This window comes from Drosophila miranda, chromosome 3 (assembly GCF_003369915.1).
Source record: "Drosophila miranda strain MSH22 chromosome 3, D.miranda_PacBio2.1, whole genome shotgun sequence".
Classification (NCBI taxonomy): domain Eukaryota; kingdom Metazoa; phylum Arthropoda; class Insecta; order Diptera; family Drosophilidae; genus Drosophila; species Drosophila miranda.
The window spans coordinates 11,102,816-11,126,003 of NC_046676.1; the positions used below are offsets into that span (position 1 = coordinate 11,102,816).

Sequence of the window (23,188 nt, forward strand, 5' to 3'; positions counted from 1 at the left end):
ATGTGTGTGGTCCCCACATCATCGTCAGCCTCCCGTCTACGTCTCGGAGGAGACTCTGTGGAAGACCCCGCTAGCTGACTGACACCAAACTTAAGTGGCAGACACACACACACACACACACAAGCACAGCTACAGTGGATACTCTCACAGATACTCTGGGAGCTGCTCTGAGCCAGTTTTGAATGCAACAATCTATGAGAGCGAGCTCGTGGTGGACACTCGTCTCGACTGGGCAAAAGCTTCAAGCCATCAATCTTATTGACACTGTTTCTTTGATTTTTTGTTGTTTTGTTTTTGTTTGAGGGAAAAAACAAAATCACAGTCAGTCAGTCGTGGCGTCAGAGGCTGCGGCAGAGGCAGTGTGTCGGTCTCGGGGTCTCCGTCTCAGTGTAGGTCTGCCCCACCACCCCTGAAGCAATTGTAGCAGCTTCAGCGATCAACTCGATCTCGATGTCGAGCGGGGCAATTGAATTTTCCACACGAAATTCCAGCATTGAGACTGAAACCCAACCGGAGATGGAGATGGAGACGTAGACGGATACGGATACGGCTTGTGAGGTGGAGAGTGTTATAATTTGTCGCTAATAGATCGAGGTATATCTATCACGGATAACAGGAAACATTCAGAAGAGATTCTTTTGAGGTGGAAGAGGTTATCCCGTGAGGCAATACACATTCCTAGATGGTACGCCTTTATTCCTCATTTATTCGATCAGAAATTTAACGGATATGTGTCTTATATTATTTATCTGATTTCCTAATTAAATTTCATTAAAATACTTTACTTCAATTGTGTCCCCTTTCACATTTTCATACAATTTATATGGTTTTACCATTCGGTTGGAGTATATCGATCTGCGATAAATTTCCGTCTACCCCAAGGGGCATAAATTCCTGGGGAAATGAAATTTAATTACCCGAGATGAGCTCGGAATAGCTGAAGCAGCAATAATGATGACAAAACTGATCATAAAGATGCCTCCAAGATGGTCAGATCTCTCTCGAAGCGATCATAACGATGACGACGATGATGATCATGAGCGCATGTCAGCGACTCTCCTCCAGCGAGTCGGAGTCGACTCCGATTCGCATTTGTTGTGATTGTCACAATTATTACGCACATAAATCGCAATGAAACTGGGGGAAACGGGCCATCGACGATCAGCGCCTGACGCTGACGACGTCTCGTAGTCAGGCAATGTTCACGTTGAGTTGAAGATCGAAGATCGCAGCGATCACGAGTAGGAAAATGGGGGACAAGGCATACATACTCGTACTCGTACATACATCAGACGTCGGACATCGGGCAAGGACAGCAAATTGAGTAGCTCAACAATGTCCCTCAACTGATCCCAGCTACTGGTTAACCTGATCCCTCTTCTTGCTCCACTCTCCAGGGTATCCCCTACCCTACGCTCTTCTCGTTTTTCTCTACGAAAGATCATCACATCATTGGGTACGCAACCATCGCAGCTTAGGATCAAAGGAGATCTTTGGAGATGGTAGCGTGTCTGGGCTGTGCAGGATATCGTTATGATTCGTGATGAGCTCCAAGACCAGGAAATGGTGGGCTATTAGCTTCAAGGAAAGCTATGTTGATCGGTTTTCTATGCTTCTAATTGGTGTACCCCGCATAATGGTTATAGAATTTCCAATCATATCGTTTTTATTCAGTCTTCCTTCTGGCTCACGCTCCCATCTCCAGCAAAGACCTGGAAGACTGCCTGCTCTCGTGGTGCATTTCATTAAGGCTTGTTTTCTAACTGCTTAATAAAATTTATTTGTATGCACTGGAACCGATGTCTTCAGCCGTTCGGGCCAGCCAAAATGTGTGGCAGCCGCAGCCTCTTCGGCTCCATCTGCAGCGCTCTTCTGTCTTGCCCGGAGTCTGTCTCTGTCTCTGTCTCTGGCTCTGACTCTGGCTCTTCCTCTGCGAGGACAAGGCTTAAGCGCTGTTCGTGTTCGCTGTCAACTTGGGTGGTCCGAGAGCTTGCCTCTTCCAGCCGCAGCAAACAACTACAACTACAACTACAGCGAGCGCGGAACAACAGAGCACTGGAGTGGGAAGTGGGGAGTGGGGACTGCGACTGGGACTTGTTCTGTGCCTTCCGACTTAATTTTGCAGTTGAGGGAGCTGCCCTGCCTCGACGTTGCCTGGCCTCGGGCCCCTCTGCACTCCCGTATCTAGACCAAAGTTAGACAATAGCCGGGAGTTGACATCCCCGTCGCTTCATTCGCAATTAGTTGGCAGCCCCGTCCTGTTGGCCGCTCTGCTTCCTGGAACGGGGGCATGGGGGATACCAGAATCTCTCAATTACGTTACTGATTATTTGCCCAACACTCCACGGATGATGGCAGCTCCAATCGGAGCCACTCCACTATCCACTCCACTCCAGTGGACGCTGAACCAGTTTTCTGATCTTACAGAGCCTCCACACACACACTGAGTGTGCCCCACATGATAATGAAGCAGTAATTCCAATAAGTGTGACTATCCGATTTCTCTGCTGCTACGAAAAGCATCGTCTTCCACATCATCATCATCGTCGTCGTCATCACGAACAAGTAATTAAAGCAAAACAAGTAATAAACAAACAATAAGACGCCGACGCCAAACATATGTCTGACAAAGGGGGGGGGGCACCAGCATGCACCCCCCCCACCCCCGCTCCCCGATCGGTGGAGGCATGCAAAGTATCTTTTTGGACAAAAGTGAAACCATCTCGAAAACCCAACTCGCTTCCCAATTAAACTTGACAAATGCGGCTGACCACACACACGCACTATGCCTTTGCCCCTTGGATATCTGTCGTGACTGACGGATGGACGTACGTACGGGCACAGGCATAAAATAATCAAAGCGATCCATGGGCTGTCCCTATCCCTATCCCGAACCCCTTTTCCAGCCCAGCTTTCCGACTCACATGTCAAACTGTATGACAACCACATCAACATCTCTCTGCGGAGGAGCTGCTCTCTCCCGGGGCATTCATTCGAGAGCTGTCAAAGGAAGTCACCAAAGTCTCAGACCTCAGATCATCATCAGTGGATTCATCATCATCAGCCTCAACATCAGAGCCCAGGGCCCTGGGTGCGAGCTATGTGCGTCAATTAACACCAGTAGAGAAAAGGCTTTGGGGCGAACGCATGCCGAGGAATGTGTGGTTCAGTTTTCGGGGGATCATACGACTTTTGGGGTTTATATTGGGACCAAAGATGTATCCCTCAAGTGGAAATAGAGGATCAATTGGTAGAACACTTCAGCTTCAGTAAAATCCAGAACAATCCTTTGAGTGCCAGCTACCGAACTGATAAATCTGTTTAATTAAGGAAATCAATAAGCCCGAAAACTCGAAATATTTAAATCAATTTATGCTCGTTTCGAACCACGAATGAGGTCCAGCTATAAGCTTATTATCAGAGACAGAACTCAATTTCTGAGCGATAAATAATCGATTAGCCAGAGACAACAATCAAACGAATGAATGAGTGAGTGAATGAATTGAGTGTCTGAGAATTCTGTGCTTGATTCGCTGTTGCTCTTTGCTGCAGTCATAATGAGGCTTATTGGGATTAATATTCGTTTGTTTGTTTGTTTGTTTGTTTGTTTCTGCCTGACGCATATCTGATTGACTGATGGACGGAATGACTGAGAGAAGCAGGCATCCAGTCCCTGGCAACTCCCACGCCCCAACGGATACTCGTATATGATTATTATTATTATTATTATTTGACTGATGAATGAAGTCATTTGCTTGTAGGAAATATTTTGACAGCTGTAAATATTTCCACACCCTGGCCTCCCCTGCCTCGCCGTCTCTCTCTTTCTGCCACAGACGTTGCCTCGTTTTCAAATTAACACAAATGAAGTTATAAAAATGATTTTTATATGCCATGCCCAAAAAGTTATACAATACGAAATCCACCGAATACCAATACCATACCCCAATGCCGCCTCCCCCCTTCCTCACCAATGCCGAACCCAAATGCGGAAACTTGTCTTTCTTTCATTTTCGATTCAAATATTTTTGTGTTCGTTTTTGGCTTTTTGTTTCGGCTTTTGGGCCCGCTTTGGGTGGTCTCTCTTTGGGCCCAAAGCTCGTTGAGGCCTGTGATTGCTGTGTGATCTTGAGGTTTCTGTTACATACGAAATTGAAATTTTTTGATTTGATTTTATATTTCATATTCGTCGTCTGTCGTGTTGTTGTTGGTTTGTGCCTGAAGTCAAAAGCCTAGATAAACAGGCCGCAGCTTATTGAGTGTGAAATTGGTGGAGGGGGGCCAACAGAGAAGGTGGAACATAACGAACAGGTGATACTCTAGCTCTAAATGGTGCTTACAGGAGGTGCTGAATAGTTCGCTTGTTGAGAGAGTTCCTATCTACCTATGCCCCTGTTTCTACAGAACCTTCCAGGAGAGAGCACATAGAGAGCTCCTCTCTGCTATCCATTCACCAACGAGCAGCTCCATCCATCTGTTTAGCTATCGTCTCCGCTTGAGTTAGGGTATGGCGGGTATCCACACACACAAAAGCAATTACAAAATGCCTGGCCAATGCCCAATTTCAGGCCATATTAACGTTGGCTCCGAGTGCCGTGCCGCAAATGCAGCCACCATGCAACCATCCATCCAACAACTGCAACAGTTTCAGCCTCTGCCTCTGCCCCAGCCTCAGCCTCACATTAACCAAATGCGGTCAACAGTCGCAGTCACAGTTTAAACGACATTTTTCGCCGCTGCCACTGTTATCGCTGGGGCAGTGGCAGGGGCAGTGCAGCGGGTAGGGGGCTGCGGGTATGACAGTTTTATTACCAACGGCAGTGGTGCATGGCTGCTGCTGCTGTTGATTCCAGTTGCGGCAGTTGCAGTTGCCAAAGCCTTAAAAGGCGCTGCCACTAGATGGTGGGTACCCTCACAGAGGGTATTACGACAGTTGTAGGGCACCAAAGAAAGGATTTCTAAACAAAAGTGTATAACCCTCTTTGTAGGAATCATCCTTCAGCAGTGAAATAGTTCAAACAAATTGTATCGCATTTGTGAATCTCATATTGTAGCCATGGTAAAAAGAGTATCTGAAGCTTCGGCTCTCGAAGTGGGCTTTCCTCTCTTGCCACTGCCACTGCTACAGTTACAGTTTGTTGCCTGTTGTTTGTTGCTTCTTGGTTGTGCGATAAGTTAACAGTTGAAATTAATTTTTGTCACTTCATAAATCGCCAAGCATTGCCCCTCTCTTTCCGCTGAGTTATGCCTGCGCCTCTGACCCAAAAAGGAAGAGCGGCACTGGATGGAAGAGACATTGGCAGATAAGAGAGTGGAAGTGGAGCCTTTTCTGGAGCAAAGCACTCCACCAGTCCGGCAGGTAAGTATTCTGCCCAATGGCTTAATTTGCCCCAAAATAGAGCAGACTTCTGGGCGCCTTCGTGTGTGCCGTGCACCCTAGTGATTATCATATGACGTGACAGGTATGGCACGGTATTCGTACTCGCACTCGCACTCGTATTTATGGATGCATTGGGGTCATAGTGCCATTGTTTTTTCTACGCAAATAGCGCACTTAACGGTGGGTGAACCATAGAAACTCTTCGTGTTTCCATCATCATTGATTGAGTTCTTTAATGGCCTTCAAATAACAATTATTTGCCTAATTTATGTTCGAATAGCTACCATTGAGTGAGCATAAAAATCATCGATTTATGGCGGACTTTGGAGTCTAGTTCCAGTGTCCCCTGCCTGGGGCAGCTATCAAATCCAACTATTGCTCGACTATAATTTAAATTGAATTTGTTGTCCATTTATGATCTCAATTATTGCCCAATGTCGTCCATTATACTATATAGAGAAGTAGTAGTAAACTCTCAAATCTGTTGAGGCTTCCTTTGGGGCACGGCCAGGGGGCGCCACTCAAAGCTGTAATGGGAACACGTTAAGTCCTGCCGGAGGGTGCCACCAAATCTTTATTACCTGCCCCACAAAATGGTAGACCTCTAAAAATTAAATACAAAAATTCCTCTCAACTTTTCGCACATCATCGGACTCGGGCCGATTTTTCCGGGAATCAAGTGCTTTTCCCCTATCTTTTCATTTTCATTTTCATTTCCTTCTGCGTCTGCCTTGTGGCTTTGGTTTAGAGCAATTTTCCCAAGTAAATTTTCCATTTAGAACATGCAAAGGGGGGGCACCAGAAAGACTCTTTTCCAGCAATTTTCCAGGGTAATTGCAGGGCAGTGTAATTGAAATTCGTTTGTTTATGCTGTCATTGTTGTTGGACCGCACCGCGCCGCGTCTTCTGTGCAAATTGAAAATTACTTAATGGTTCAGTGGCGATCGCTGCTGTCCCGACTTTCGACTCCCGACTCCCGGGGACTACCGGTTAAATGAGTACCAAAGTGCCGGACAAATGCGAAAATTGCTCTCCTCTCGAATGAAAGGAGGAGGAGGTTCAAACATAGTTTGTTTATCTCTCGAACATTTGCTCAGTTCATGAACTTGTTAAACAGCGTTTGAGAGCCACAAAAAAAATAAAATAAAAACCAGCAGCAGATGCCAGACAGGTGGCTAGACAATAATTTAATCAATTTGCCAACATATTTCTGATATCTATGCAATTTTTTTACTGCCAGTTAACCACTCAGGAAGCAGGCTTTAACCTTCAATTATGTTTGCGGGAATTGCAGAAAAACTATGGAAATTTTGTGCGCAAAAAAAGCAACACTTGTCGTTTTTTTTTGCAGATTCATGACAGATTAAAAAGAGGATATGCTTTTTTTGTTGATAATATTCCAGGAATAATTGTGGTGAAGGGTAGACCTTCCCCTTGAGATCCTTGAACTTTAAAAAGGGTTGAAAACAACCTCAAAATATTGTAGGTTACCTTCAATATATATGAGGTTATATCATATATATAGAGAATCTTGAATGGCATCTAACTCCAAAAATATTGATGATTAAATTTCAGTCTTTCGAATGTTAGCTGGTCCGTTAATAGATTCACACCCCTATACATATGTATATTCCAAAATTAAACGTACGACACGCCTCGAAAAAAAATACATGGCCCAAACAGCAATCCATAAACCATAAACCAGCAGTTGCAATTTGAAAGATTAAAGACAATCTTGCATCGATTATGCATCACAGTTTTCACAGTTTCCACAGTTTTATCGCGCAACCATTAATTGCCACTAAATAGAGGCAGCGGCAACATATGGCAGCCATACAATAATCTATCATTTGTGCCACACATTGTCTGTGGTGTGGCACAACTAATTTGTTTTCGAGTGTACGATTTTGGCAAATGTTCGGCACGGCATATGTTGCATTAATTTGTCAAATTAACACCTTTTATGGCATAATAAAAACTTTTCAAAAATAGTTTCAAAAAAACAAAAAACTAAAAAAAAGGCAACGCAAATTTATGAGTTTTATGCTTTGTTGGTTGGGAATTTTAATTCGTTGATTTCGTAGCTGACGCTGCTGCAGTGATTGGGCCTCTCTTTTGGGCCAAATCTCACGCTAAATCATTGCTTGCAGCTGTGGCAACTCCGAAGGCGACTCCGAATCGACTGCAGCGACGACGACAACGACGCCATCGCCTACAACATTCATTCAAATTATGGAACCGCACTGCGATCGAGATCTCGTTTTAGTCACGCTAAATTTATACAGAAAAGAGCTGGAAAAAAAATGAAACTGAGAAAATGAAAAAAGCCCCACAACAATAAACACACCTTAAAAGCCACCCAGCAGGGGGAAAGAGACGGCAGTCTAAAGGGGCAGGTAGAGAGAGAGAGGGAAGGCCTGAACGAAAAATCGTTTCAAGTTAATTAGCGAGCGCGACAAAAAAAAAAAAACCCACCCAAAAGCGTAGATTTATGCACTCGAAAACTTGGAATTCCGTTTCGTCGGACTCCCCTGCTCCCCCCCACCCCTCGCTCTGAATAATCATGGGGTTTGACACTAATCAGCGTAATGAGTAAATTGCTGAGAAATTATACCCATTTCGGTGTACAAAATATGGGAGCAATGGAGGAGCATTAGGCAAAAAGAACATTGGAACAATAAAAACCTATCAATTATCCAAATATTGTACGATTAGTTGCCACGATGCTACATTTAAAGGGATGAGAGTTTCATTCTTATGAGAGAATAATAGTTTTACCTTTAAATATTTACAAAATTCCATCGAATCCGTTGCATTTTACTGAATGATTCGAATAGCTCCTATGGATAGCAGTTGCATCATATGCATCATCTCCTTAGCAAGCAATTTAATTCCATTATTATATTCTACCTAAAGAATTATTCAGCCAATGCATTTACATTTAGTTCTTTAGTCTTCCACCTTTCAAGGAGCTAATCAAAAACGCCTTTGCTTGACTCGAAAATCCTTGTAATAGCAAAATCACTTTCTAATTTTCCCACCCGAACCGCAGGATCCATAGAACCCACAGGGATTCCAGGGGATCAGAGATTACCCACCCAAAAAATAAACCAAGAATCCAAATTGCTTGTACAACACACACATTCACTCGCAATAAAAGGACACCCTGGAAATGAACTCCAAGGGCCCCATCCCACACCCACAGCATATGGAGTACATAAACTCCTCCCTGCAGCACTCCACTCCACCACTCCATCACTCCATCACTCCACTTAGTTGGCCGCATGAAATTATTGGGCAAACGATTACGGATTCCCTGCGGTGGCATAAACAAAATTCATGAGTGTGGCCATGATTGCCATGGCAGGAGGGAGAGGGGTGGCAGGAGAAGGGTGGCTTCACACACGCACAGAAGCGGTCGAGGGTGGGGAAAGAGGGCATAATGAGCTTAAGTTATGTTACATAAGCCATAAGGACATAAAAACCACTCGAGCAGACATTTCACAAGGGTGAGTACGGGCATTGTTTCGGTTCGGGACTCCTTCCTCCAATTGGGGTTTCCTCTCTCTCTCTCTGTCTTTTTGTATATGTATCCATTTCACTCTATTTATACCCTTGCAGCGCACATTATTATTCAACTATTGTTATTCCAAACTATTAAAACAATTCCGACTAGGAATGTTGTACGTATCCTGATCTAAAATATATTGTCCTCCATCCTCTATCAGATCTTCAAGGCCCTTCTAACTCGGATATCTGCCTTGTAGAAAAGTCCCCTAAGGAAGGAACTAAAACTCTGCTCAAAAGATTTCCTACCACTCTGCAAGAGTAGGGTTTTTCGGGGTACCTTCGGTACCTTCGTAGGGAGCCTCCGACTCTCCTCCTTTGTTTTATGTTTTTCTGGTGGTTGGTAAACTAATGAGCTGTGGGCTGCTGTGGTTTGCAACGATGTGGTGCGACTTGGAGTGGTGTGGAGTGGTGTGCGGTGTCTGTAGCTTGTTTGCACAACCGCTTTATGAGGCACTCAACACTCAACGCTTTTGGGAGCCCCACTCGAGTGTTTGCATTGGGAAAGCGAGTGGATGAGTGAATGACTGAATGGCTTCCGCGGGTATGGACTCACCTGAGCTGGGGCGATCGCTGTAGCGAGTGCAATAGACCCACGCCGGCCACACGATGGGCGTACCCGAGTCCTCTCCAGATTTTTTGGCTGTCTCCTTGGCTGCTGCTCCTCCCGCCGCCGGTGGCGGGGACTTGACCAGATCCACTGCCAAAGTGGTGGCCGTTGTGCTGCTGCTGGTGGCGGTGCTGTTCGAGTCATTGCTGTTGCTGCAGATGTTGGCCAGGGAGCTGGAGAAGCTCAGGCTGGAGTTGACCGCCTGCGCCTGGCTCTGGGCCAGATTGAGCGCCTTGCCCGACTTCTTGGGCGCCTTGAGGGGATGGCCATGGCTGTTGCTATTGTGGCTGCTGTTTTGGCTGCTGTTGCTGCTGCCACCGCCTGCTCCGATCTTCGGGTGATGGTTACCCACGTTGCCACCCACCAGGCGGGAGCCAAAGTCCGCCTTCAGGATGTTGTCGATGCTGAACTTGAGCGCCCGCTCGTGCAGATTCTCATTGTTGTTGTTGTTGTTGTTGTTGTGGTGGTGGTGGTGGTGCTGCAGGTGGTGGTGGTTGAGGTGTTGCAGATGGTGGTGCGCCTGCTCCCGCTCCCGCTCCCGCTGGGCCATCAGCAGCTGCTGCTGGTGCCCCGCTCCTGGCGCTGCAATCCCCAGCGCCGTCGCCGTCAGCTGAGCCAGTGCATCCTGGCCAGTGGGCGCCGATACTGCAGCCGCTGCTGCTGCTGCCGCCGCCGCTGCTGCGGCCATCTGCAGCTGTTTGCCCGCTGCCGCCGCCGTCAGGGCATTGACACGGGCAGCGGCCATCAGATGCATCTGCTGCTTCATCAGCTCCTCGGCGTAGAGCTGCGACTTGCGCAGGAACTCCTCCTGGAAGCTGCCGGCGGGCGGCCCGCCCAGGGGCAGGAGACCACCGCCCGGATCCGTAGCGATATCGACTGGGACGGCGGGAGGATCGCTGGGTACACTGCTGAAGGCCGACGGGCGGTAGAGCTGGCTCATGAGGAGCCGTTGTCGCGCCTGGGCCTGGACATGGACGTGGGCCTGCGCCTGGGCCTGGGCCGCTGCCTGGGAGTGCTGCTCCTGGCCGACGCTCAGCACGCTGTTCTCGCTGCAACAGCTGGCGGCGTCCTCCAGATCGAGGTCCTCGTCCACATCCGCATCGGCCGATTCCTCCTCATCCTCGTCCTCGATGTTGAGGTGCCGCTCGTTGCAGATGGAGGTGCGTCCCAGGTCCGTTTCCGTTTCCGTCTCGTCCTCGACCTCCTCTTCGACCTGCGGACTGCTGATGTGCTGCGACAGCGGCAGGGGCAGGCAGTCCGGATGCATTGCCTCCTCCGGCTGCTCCTCCTGATCGTGATTGTGGTCGTGGTCCTCCTCCTCCTCCTGCTCCTGCTCCTCCTCCTCTGGCTGGATGCGATTCAGTATGCTGAATTTGAGTGGAGGCAGAGGGCGACTGCTTGCCAAAGTGGACATCAGTTTCTCGGGGCGATTCGGCGGTTTCTGTCTTTATCTTTATTCCTGTTGCACTGCAAAGCCGCCGGCATTTTCAGCCGCACTGCGACTCCACTTAATAACTGTTCCGTTCCCCAAGCACAAGCACGGTAATACACACGCACAGAGCGGGGGAATATGCGTCACTCTCCTCTCGGATTGAACAAAAAAAAAAAAGCATTAAAAGCCACAAAGTACCGACGCTGCTCGCTCGCTGGCGCTGGCCGTTCCGAACCGCACGAATGAATCGAATGAATCGAATGAAGCTCTCGCCATCTGGCAAACTGGAAAGCAAGCGGCGGCTGCGAGCGGGTCCGAATCCGAACTGGTGGTGGTTCGGTTCACTCGATTCATTCGCCGCCAGAACACGTTCTCCCTCACCTTGGCGTGCTCTCGCTCGCTCTCGCTCTCGCCCTCTGTCTCGCTCTCGCTCTCCGCATCGGTTCGAACATCCAATGAACGGTCTTTGGGGCGTCCTACCGGCTGGTGCTGTAGCGTCGTCTCTCTCTGGCAGGCAGACAATCTCCGTGCTGCGGCTCGCCTGTCAGTTGAGGTTATGTTAAGTGTTTGTACATTTGTTAATTAAGTGCGTCGTCGCCCCGAAAACTCCACTCCACTCCAGCTCGCAGTCCACTTCAGCACTCTTCTCCTCTCCCTCTCCCACAGCCGCTGCCGCTGTCCCTGTCCCTGTCCATGTTCCCTGATGTTCTGTGTGTCTCTCGTTTTGATTATGCGCTGCAGCATTTAAGTCGTAAATCTCGTTCTATGTAGGTTCCACTGTCGTCTCCCTGCTCTCTGTTCCTCTCTGTGGCTCTCTGCCTCTGCCTCTGCCTCTGCCTCTGCCTCTGCGGTCTGGCATCTGCAGTCCTTTTAGTGGCATCCTCCATCCTGTTTTATATACAGCACGGTACACAGGCCCATGTCTGCCTGCGCGCTGGTGTGTGTGTGTGTGTGTGTGTGTGTGTGTGGCCACTATGTACTCGTGCAACACATGCCACAGAGAGCCTTGTGTTGCTTTCGTTTCTTTTGACGTTTTTTCCTCTTGTTTTTATTTTTTTTTTGTTTTTCGCAAGCATTTTGCGCTTTTTGATATCATTGTTGTTGCTTTTCGTGTGTTGTTTGTGTGTCGTTAGCTGCGCTTTATAAATCACCACCACAATTTCTGCTTTTGCTCTGTTGTTCCAACATCTGCTGTGATTTCATAATTGCTTTCGATTCTGTTTTTGCTGTTCTACTTGTTTTTGTAGTGCCCTCCATTCCATCGGACAACATTGATGATAGTTTCTGCGTAAATGAATATAAATGCAGGAGCGTAGTGCGGATACGTTGAGGGGGGGATGATCAGCTCTAGGCATGAGGGATCCTTGAGAGGTGCCAGGGGTCCCTCTGCCCCTGGGCTTGTCTAATTGCCCAACATATTGTGCATTGTTTGAGTGGCAAGCATTGCTTGGTGTTCATAAATCTGCATTTAGCTTTCCTTTCAACTATTTATGACTTTTGTCTGTGGTGTGGTGTGGCATGTGTGTGGGGTGAAAACAAGTTTGCAATGGCTAATCGATAGGTCTCCCCCCTGTGCGCCCGGCGAGGCCAAAAGGCAACCATTGTAGCAGACGAGTGAAAGTGTCGCCACCACCTCGACGTCCGTCAGGAGTAGAAGGAGCATCCTTTCGCCATTTAGCTCCTAGTTTAGGTAATACGTTTCCACCAATACCAAAAGACATCAAAATTCGAAACATTCCCAGAGCCTATATACATATATACCCTTTTCAGAGCGACTGTCGTGAAGGTATTCGAAGGTATGTATATTTTGTCAAATTTTCTCCCAGTACTGGGTGTTCCATTAGCCATGTTGTTTGTGTTTTTAATGGATCATATTTCATATCTGGAATCGCCCATCAGTGTGGCACCTTTTCCGCTTATCGCAGACAGCATCGGGATTGGCCGTAAAAACAAGGCAACAAAATATCGGAATTCCAGCAATCGGTGTTTTTATCGCTGCTGTTGAACCCATAAAGCTCTCCGGAGATCATGGAAATTTTCTGTCCACGCTTTATTATCGCTCGCCCGACACCGACTGCGGTCGGCCATAATGCATGCACGGATCGGGCGACCACGCCCCAAATGCACACACACCCCCATTCCCATTCCCCAATCAAGCCGAAATCCAGTTTAATAACTTTGTTGCAACATTACAAAGTACCGCGCTGCAGATGCCGACTCGGAGATAGTCGCCCCAAAACCGACGAATTAATCAAGCTTAATTTCAGCTTTCGACAAAAGAAACAATTATACAGCGATTAAACAATACAATAAAGAGAAGCGAAGAAAATAAGAGGGAAAACAACCAGATATAATCCACGGGTAACCCAAGACCACGAATTATGAATAAAATTAAACGCAATTGCTCAAAATGTCTGAAAAGCGATCTAACCCCGCCACCAACCAGTCCCTCCCTCCTTCCCTCTCTCTCTCCGGCACCCCATCCACTGCTCGCTCACTGAGCAGATTCCAGCCAAGAAGGGGATAGAAGCAGAAAGACATGATTAAAGCCGCGCACGAAACGCTTTTCACATAAAAGACGCCGCATGCGGCATTCACATTCGAAGCGTAAGCGATCTCGCTAGTTAATCGGGCAGAAAATCTTCATCAGAAATGGACGGCAAACCGCCACTGAGGCAACGGTGGGAGCTGTTACGACCCTGGGGATACCCTGCTTTGAAGTAGGAAGATATCTATTTGGAGATCCTGAAAAGAATGAGCACCGAGTATGGGATTACCTTGGGCTTTGCTCAATCTAGCCTTAGATATAGCTTTAGAAAATGGCTTTTAAATTTCTGGATACTTGAGCTTTTTCTTAATATTGTGCAAATCATTGTGTAACGGAAATATATATAGAAATTGATTAAAGATTAACGAGTTTTCCTATTTCTAGCTATAGCATCATTTATATTGTGATGGTTTTGATGGATCGGTACAGTCATGGAAAAATCATAGAAATTACATATTTTTTCTTCAGTGAATATTTTTTTTCAGATTAATAATTTGTATGAAAGATTGTTTTAATGTTTTAAAATATGCCTGTAGTACCAAAAATTAAATTGTTGTATACTAGGCCGGAAATATATTATACATATACAATATTCTGGATTCTACTAGAATCTGTATTCTCCAGCTGTTTTCTCCACTAAAAACAACGAATGGGAGTTGGTTACTAAATTCTTATACATATTATAGCTCTCTTATAATTATAATTGTATAGTTCTTGATCGAATCATCTTCTAAGTAGGAATTCCAAGCGGGAATGCAAAATATATTCCAAATAATTTCCCTCTGCCTGTCTTAAACACCTCCTCCTAGTCAATACACCCTTGCTCTGCACAAGTACGGGGTGTCGGGAGAAGTAAGTAAAGTTACTCAAACTAAAATAAATACAATCAAAACATGAAGCCTACAACGCAAGCAATAAGTAACAGCGACAACGACAAAAGAGCAAAGCGCGCCGGCGAAACATTACAAGACTTGGTTTGGGCTCCATCGCAGCAGCAGCGGCAGCGGCAGCAGCATCAGTACTGCCAACAACAACAACAGCAACAGCAACAAATAGCATAATCGCATCGAGTGGCAGAAGCAGAGGCAGCGGCAACGCAACCTCCTCCATCTTCCCCCTCTCCGCACCGCTACACTCCACCGCACCGCACCGCACCACACCGCACCGCGCACAATTTAGATGCGCGGCAATAGATAAACTTAAAGAGGCTTTTATTTAAACAAAGCTGCTCAGTCGGGCGGGAGGAGGCGGGCGGTGGGAGGCGCGAGGCGGAGAGACAGAGACGGACAGCAGTCGGGAGCGCAGCTCAAAAGGGTGGGGGATACTATTCTGAAACAGTTTTCAGTGTTCATTTCTAGAGTACAATTCTGATTGCATCTCCCTGACCCTCTCCCATTGAGTCCGCTCCTGTGCACGAGTATCTCTAGCAGTAGCGAAACTGCGCCTCTTACTCCCAGAAAGTGCCCCAAAGAGTACGGGGCACGGGGTACGGGGAGTGTCGGGAGATTGGGGAATCAAAGCCGAGCTTTGAGCCTCTCTGCTGTCGTTCGAAGCGCAAAAATGTATGTAGCTTACAAACGAGCAACATCAGCAGAGCCGAGGCCCAGAGCGGAGCAGAGATCTCTCTCTCTCTCCATCTCTCCTTCTCGCCCGCAAGAAGGATCGATGGCTCTCGTTAGCTGCGCTGCTACAGTGCGCTGCCTGCTCTCATTGTCAATCTCATTCGAGTGCATTCGTTTTCATACCCCGCCATCGGAGGATAGGAGGGTATGTTGTGTTCGTTGGGATGTTGGTTCCAGGCAGAAGTTCTCTTCTCTGGAAATATAAAAGCTGCACCTTCTGTAATGCTGTGGCAGCCGCCATTTTAAAGATATGAGGGCGCTATAAGGTGGGGCTTTATACATATATCTAATCAAAACTACCTTCTTCCATTTTTGTAGGGAACGGGTATCCTATGGTCTCAACTTCAACTAGATCGTTCTTGCTTGTTTTTACTCTGTTTTGGGATTGTCGTACTTGGGAGACACGGAGTCGCTCCGATTCGGGACCGGGCTCGTTTGTGGCTGATCTTTTAATCGAATCGTAGCATTTATTATGTTCAGTGGGATTGGGACTTGGATTTGGATTGGCCAGACTGTAATTGCTGTGATTGCGGCGATTGTTGCGACTGTCTCGTGGCTGGTTTGTCTAATGCCGTTTAGCAAACAATGGACATGGCCGTGTCATAAGTTAGACCGGGGACAACGGCAGCCAGCCCATAAAAAAATGCCCAACATTTGTTGCGCAAATTAATAATTTGCTTTTCGTAGGCTTGGGCAATCCCCCAGCGGCCTGTTTGATTTGTCTTTTGATGTGATTGGATTTGATGTGATTTCTTGTCTCAATTTATGCTCGTCCGAATGGAATTTGCATAATTTATGGATGGAAATAGAATGTGGAGGTGAGCCGAGGAGAGGAGAGGAGAGCGTGCTGGTCTAATTGCAATTAACACGTGGCGACAGGCAAAGTCGAGCCATCATCGTTATCGCCATCATCGTCATCGGGGCAGTTAACAGTTAACAGCCGACAGTCGGCAGTCAAACTCCCATTTCGTATTCAATTGAAATCCAGCAACAAACATCAACATCACCGTAACCCCGACTCCCAGCTTCGTTCCACTTGTCGACAGTTTGGAGAGAAAAATCAATAACAAGCATGTGGAAATTGTATTTAATTGACAGTTAAATGCTTTTCAACTTGCCATGGAAATCGATTGGGCCTGGCCCGACCAAGGGGAGCCGGGAAGATGGCTTGGGGTTGGCCTGAGTTGGGTTTCGGATGGTTTTTAGGGGGGGGTATCACTGGGCGGAGGGTGTGCGTAACGGGCAATTAGCGAGGGAAAAGTTTTTAAGGGAAATTAATAGGCAGAAACAAATTGTACTTGTCAAGGGGGAGGGACGGACTCCAAACGATGGGGAGGATCCCTGAATAATGGAGGAAAATTCAATTCGCACGAATATACCCGTACTCAAAAAAAAGAGACATATGTAAATATGAGTTTTAATAGAAGTTTCAGTAGTTCTCTCCAAGGATAGATATTGTATTCAGATTCTACAATTATCTTTCGTTTCCTGTGTTTTCATTCGGAAAAGTCATCTGGTATAAATTGCTAGCAATTTTCTGAGAGTGAGATCCGTCCTACTTATTTCACCTAATTGGTCAAACTGTCCCCCACTTGTACTTTCCGACAGCGAACGACAATTATACACAATTTGCAAAACAAATCAATTCCTTAAAATTTTCATCGGCTATTCGGATCCTATCCTATCCCGTCGTTGCATGTCGAACCCCTTGCCGTAACAACCATCCACCAGTCGCAGTTCCCAGCCACTTCCACTCTTCCATTGAATTTGCTTCGAGGATAGGAAAGTAAATAAATAAAACGCGGCATTTGAACCGAACTGACAGTCACCTAATTACATGCATACACAGCACACAGAACACAGCGCACTTCAAGCAGTGCGAGGAGTGCAGCAACTACTTGCTTCTCCGCGGGGAACGGTTGCGGGTAATTGCAAGGCGATGGCCTGTCATCAGTTGCTCGTGTGGTTTGTTCTTGTTGTGGCAAAACGCTTAAGCAAATAGCATTAAATAAAAGGTTAATAAATAGCACAAAGGCAACGGCAGCGGCAACTGCAACACACTGCTTGCGGTCGCACCGACAGAGAAAGAGAGAGAGCGAGCAACAACAGCGAGAGTGAAAGAGAGAGGGCGAAAGACAGACACAATATGGCCGACGCTGACAGCCGCACATGTGTGTGATGTGTAAGCAGTGCGAGTGTGTGTAAGCAGTTTGTAACGCCTGCTTACTTATGCATGATAAAGACTGACGTGACGGGGCTGACGGTCCTTTCAATTCAATTCGGCGAGGACTCCGGCCCCATGCAAATGTCAATTGTCGGTTCCGTTGTTGATTTAAGCTTATTTAGTACAAACAATCCACTAATTACGGCTTGTTAAATTGCAGCCATTGAAATGACCGTTTAAACCATTCAATTTCAATCGCATGCAATTTACCCACCTCTCTGCGGCACAGCCAATCAGTATTCACTGTACCGCATGTCCATGTCTTTCGGATTGGGACTGGATTGGGGAAATATGTACATATGTTGATTTATTATCGATAAAGTCCCCGCCGATGACCATTGCACATCGCTGGCTTGACAGGCCCCCATCTTCTGATCGTGAGGATCGGATCGTGGAACTCTTGTGGCTTGTGGATGGTGGACTGTGGACTGTGGATCGGAGCTATGAAGCTTTCACCCAACCAATTGCCGTAACGCCTACGATCTCTGATCCGTTGGCTATCATCGATAGGAGATCTGCTCGGTTCGGGAACGAAAAATCGACGCCTCTGCAATTTGTTGTACACGAAATGCAATTTGCTTAAAATTTATCGCAATTTAATCATCAACATGGAATATGCCCATGCCCCTGAGAGGCAGAGAGCGAGCGAGAGAGCGAGAGAGTGCAACAAAACTATTAACGCCAAACGATCGCGATGCCAAGACGGCGGAGATCTCCGTCTTCCTCCTGATCTTGCTCTTTCCACCTGCTCCCACCAGACGCCGCGGGGCATTCGCGATGGCAAATGTTTTCATTCATGGCAGCCCGACTGTCCAGCGCTAAAGGAGTCGACCATCAGATGCCCAGTAAGTGTAGGGAACGCTTAAAAAAAGGCCTTACTTCTGTTGCAATTGGTTTTCAATGAAATGAAAAGAATTCACTTTGATTGGAATATATGTAAATAGATGAATCTTATTTAATCGTACATTTGTATGAAATATTCAGGTCTTTTTTCTCCTTTACTCCCCAAAATACCCTGCAATCGCAAGGTATGAGAGAAGCTAAAGGTCAGGAGACCTGGCTGGCACAGCCAGGAAGAAGCAGCAGCCACCTCAGAGAAGTCGCAGGAGGAGGTGACGGGACAGACTTGCTTGCAACACAAGCCACAAGCCATAAGCGGGAAATTTGCATTTTTGCCACATTTAACGGTTTTGTTTTTTGGCTCGGGAAGATCGCGGGGAGGGGAGCACCGCTTCATTGCATTCAAAATTGATTTGTTTTGTTCATGACGAACCCATTTCAGAGGGGTTCGTGGCTACACAAGGCACAGGGGCGGGAGGTGTGGGGAGGGGAGTAGAAGAAAGTGCAATATGACTTGTGGCACTGTTTAACCTCGGGACGAAATGCCAGTGATGAAAGCGACTCTTAAAGCGGCTAAAGGACAGCACAAAATGGCCACCAAGCAAACGTAACGGTAAAGTGTAAAGGCAGCAACGCAACTGTACCAAAAGAACATTTCATCTGCCGCCAAAGGACATTGACACATTCAAATCGATCAAACTTTTTTCTCTACTAGAAGCAGAACCAGAACCGGAACCCAAAACTCATTTAACTTTTGTTTTGTGACCGGCAAGTGTCAACTGGGATACAATCGACAAAAAAAAGTACACATTTCTATTGATATTTGCACAAAATGACAGTTTTGATTGCAAGTGACAGTTCCACGCGACAGTGACAGCATTGGGAATGACAGAGGGACTGATGGACAGAGAATTTATCGGAATTGAATTGAGTAAAAGTATTTATTCTAGAAAGACAATTACAGAATGGTTGTGGAGAATTGGAACGAGTTCGGAATTGGGGAACATTTCTATCCTTATTCAAAGCTATTGAATCCCTAGAGAAGGAGAGATTACAATACTCCTTTAATCCTAATGGAATTGAGTAAAAGTATTTATTCTAGAAAGACAATTACAGAATGGTTGTGGAGAATAGGAACGACTTCGGAATTAGGGAACATAAGTATCCTTATTCAAAGCTATTGAATCCCTGGAGAAGGAGAGATTACAAATACTCCTTTAATCCTAACTGCCTTTCAACCCGGACAACCTTCGCTAATGAGCTACCAAGCAAAGAGGAGCACTGTAAACTTATTTTCCCATCAATTTCGCCCCAAACAAGCACACACGAGGAGACATCCACATGGCTGCATTATAATAAACATCATGTCAGGCCAAGAGGTCAAAACCGAAAGGAAAGTCCTACACAATATTCACACAGACTCCACATGAGGCTCTCCCCATCATCGATACGGATTCCAATTCCAATTCCAACTTCCCCGATTCCAGTGCCAATGCCATTCGCCAACCCGAAGGCAGCCCAACAAAAGTGGCTTAAATCAACTACTGACAATGCTAACGAAGCAGTCAGCAAACAACAAACAAACTGCGACACCTCTCCTGGTGGAGGAGGAGGAGATGGAGACTGGGATGAGGATGAGGATGGAGCTGAGGCTGAAGCTGAAGCTGGATCTGAGGAGGAGGAGTAACCAGGAGTCGGCACCTGGAATTGAGTGCAAAATATGGCGCAGAACAAGCAGAGCTGAGAGGAGGCGGAGACAGAGGAACCCCTTGTGTCTGGTCTGGAACCATGTTACTTAGCGTCTTGGAGCAGTTGGCGCGTCATGTAGCCAATTAAAAAAAGCGAAAAAACGACAAGCGAGAGGAGCAGAGGAGCACGGAGAATGCTGGCTGAGATTCGACAATGGTGGAGCTGGAGGTGCGGCCCCTGCCTGTCCTGTCCTGTCCCGGTCCTGTCCTGGTCACGATTGGGAGGCAGTAACTGGCAACAGAAATCTAAGCGAGGCAATCAAATTAGGCAAGAAACAAACCAGGCTTCCTTCTCCTGCAACGACCTACAACGAGCAACGAGCAGGAGGCGGGCTGCGGGCTGGGGATGGGACTTGGGGACTTGGACTTGGGTTTGGGATTGGTATTGGTGTTGGGGTTGAGGGTGGACAACCTTAATTGCATCTTTAATGTGGACGGGAGTACACAGATATGCTAATAAAGGTCAGCGGATATGCGAGCATGCTCCGCTCTCACATCTCGATAGCTGAGTGTCGACGTACGTACCGTTAAGCAAATTTCATGCCTGATTTCTGTTTTGGCCTGGCTCAAACGGCAGCGGCGGGGACATTGCAACATGACACCTCGACATGACAGCAAAATGAGCTTCTGTTGCCCGACTCCTTTTTGAGATCTCACCAGCATCGGCAGCAGCATCGGCAGCATCAGCAGCAGCAGTATTGGTAGTGGCAACGGCAGTGAGTGACAACTGCAACGGCGTTGCTTTCAAATATATTTAACACCAGCCTCAGAGTCGCCGTGCGGCTGCAGATTGGAGGCTCAGAGCCAGTCACAGTTCCGCAGTTCCACGGCTCCACCGATCCATGCTTCAATCCACGCACCAAATGCATGCGAAATCGAACACTTTTCACACTCTCACAAAAAGATACACACGCGCCATGGAACGGGACAGTGATGACGCCCAAAAAAGGAGACTCTGGAGTCCTCTCCAAAGGGAAGACTGCTTTTCATAGCCAGACTAGGCACTCGCTTCTGCGACTTTAAGTTTCTATTAATCTAGACTATTTCATTTTCAAATCGGGCTAGTGTTCCCTTTCGTCGAGGCTTCACTGTAGCCTGTGCGTTCGACTCGACCAATGCCCGTTTGGCATTCATTTATTCGCTCTGTTGCCAATTTACAAAATACAATTTTCAGTTGGCTGTTTTCGCAGCGCTGCTGTTTTTGTGTTTCTGTTTCTGTTTGATTTCGATTTGGGTTTTTTTTTGGATTTTTGTCAAACGTAGAGCCGCCGCCTTAATTGATTTTGGCACTTTAACGAGGCGCAAAGTAAACGCACTCGAAGGAAAAACCAATTGACAGCTTTAGGCCTGGCTATCGGCGTGTTAATTGATCGCCAAATGGCAGTGGAATTGAAATTGTAATTGTGCGGAGTAATCGGAAGGTGTGTGTATCATCTGGTTGGAGGTCGCTTACAACGGATCCAAAAACGATCATTTTTCCACTGAAAACATGCCCAAACACCCGGACAAGGAATACAAACCGAGACAGTTCTTGTAATTCTTTTATTTCTTTTCTTTATTTGTTGTTCATAAATCATGCATTTTGTCGGTTTGCATTTAATTTAGTTGCCGGTTTGGGATCGTTTAGCTTTCAATTATTTTACCATAAATATTTCGTAATCGTTCTTCACCACCAATTCTATATATATATATATATATATATATTTCGATTCATATTTGTATATATAAGTATATGTATGTACACCATTGAAATTTGGCCATCTCTATGGGGAAGGAAGGGGAGGGGATGGGCGGCCATATCCACATATGTATCATATCTGTCCCTTGCCGTATCCGTAATTACACATATATATGTATTTGAATGAACTTTTCATGCTTCTAGTAGATGGTTAGATAGAATATTACTTATATAATTTGTTGACTTTATTATTTGATAGCTTATGCAAGAAACAGGTTAAAATCTCATGCCGTTTGTTATTATTGGATCGTTAGGTCCATCCATCGATCTCTAGGCTTATCATTTCATCATAATTTATATTCTTTATTCATTGTGCTTCGTTTTATTTTTTACAGTGTAGCAAGTTGTTTGATTAATTATTATTTATTAATTATACATATGTATATAATTTGTTATTTTTATGTTTTAATTTTTATTTTTGGTTTGTGTTTGCTTACTTAATTACCACAACAAGCGTTTCCAGTTTTCTTATTTGATTTACTAACAATAAATACAGGTATATACTATATATATACTTTATTAGGGAATTGGCTCAACTGCAGTGTGGACTGAATTCCATCGCCATCCAGGGGGATGTGGCATGTGGCATGTGGTGTGTGGGATGTGAAATGAAATGATACGTTGATTGGAATGCAACTGAAATTAAAATCGGAATAAAATATTAATAAAACTTAGAGTAGAGAAAGCGGAGGACTAAGGATGGATCGAAAATGAAAAGTCAAATCTCAAAAGAACCTTAAATATGGGAAAACAGAAATGAAATCCGCTGATGGAATCGTTGGGCCAATTGCAAAGAGTCAAAGAGTTCTATACAGAGAGAGAGGCTATATGCATATTAAGCTATTAATACTCGATTGGTAGATTTCACATATCAGTTAGTTATAGAGCATTATCGATAGAGAGCGTTTGGGTGTGGGATGTGGGATGTGTGTGGAGTCTCTACAATATATTGTATGGGCTGTATCCTCTAGAATCTAGATGTTTCTTTTCTGCTGCATTCGCTGTAAACAATTTCACATTTAGCTATGAATTAGTTCAAAATACAAATACGCAAAATGGCTGTATCGATATACATATATGTCTATATAATAAATATATATTTTAAGTACGTTTGCTTTTCTTTTTTATTTGTTTTTTTTTGTTTTCTGTAGGTCTTCATGCAAAAGAAGAAGTTAAAAACTGTTAAGTACATATAAAAAATATGATTGTTGTTATTACTATTGTTGTTAATTAATAACTATTTACAATTATTGTAGGCTACCAGACATAAATAAGTTTAAAAAACTCTTACAAAGTCGAAAGCTATGATTTCATTGATTTCTTCTCGAAGTGCTTCCCGATAATGGATGATCCAACAATGAGAAATACAAATAGAAAGTCGTAATTGTTTTTATGTAGATATTAGACAGTCACATAAGTCGTATATACACTCAGCTATACATACGTATATCTATATATATGTGTATATATCTATACATT

The 23,188-nt window shown here is 45.7% G+C and overlaps 1 protein-coding gene across 1 annotated transcript in view; it reads right to left on the reverse strand.

Annotated features, from left to right (window-relative positions):
- LOC108160611 (homeobox protein invected) overlaps positions 1–11,306 on the reverse strand; it is a 31,346-nt gene extending 20,040 nt beyond the window's left edge. Inside the window, exon 1 of the mRNA XM_017294725.2 lies at positions 9,504–11,306. Within this exon, the coding sequence (XP_017150214.1) occupies positions 9,504–10,971 (1,468 nt within the window). The 5' untranslated portion in view covers positions 10,972–11,306. The remainder of the gene's footprint in view (positions 1–9,503) is intronic.
- Between the last annotated feature and the right edge of the window lie 11,882 nt (positions 11,307–23,188).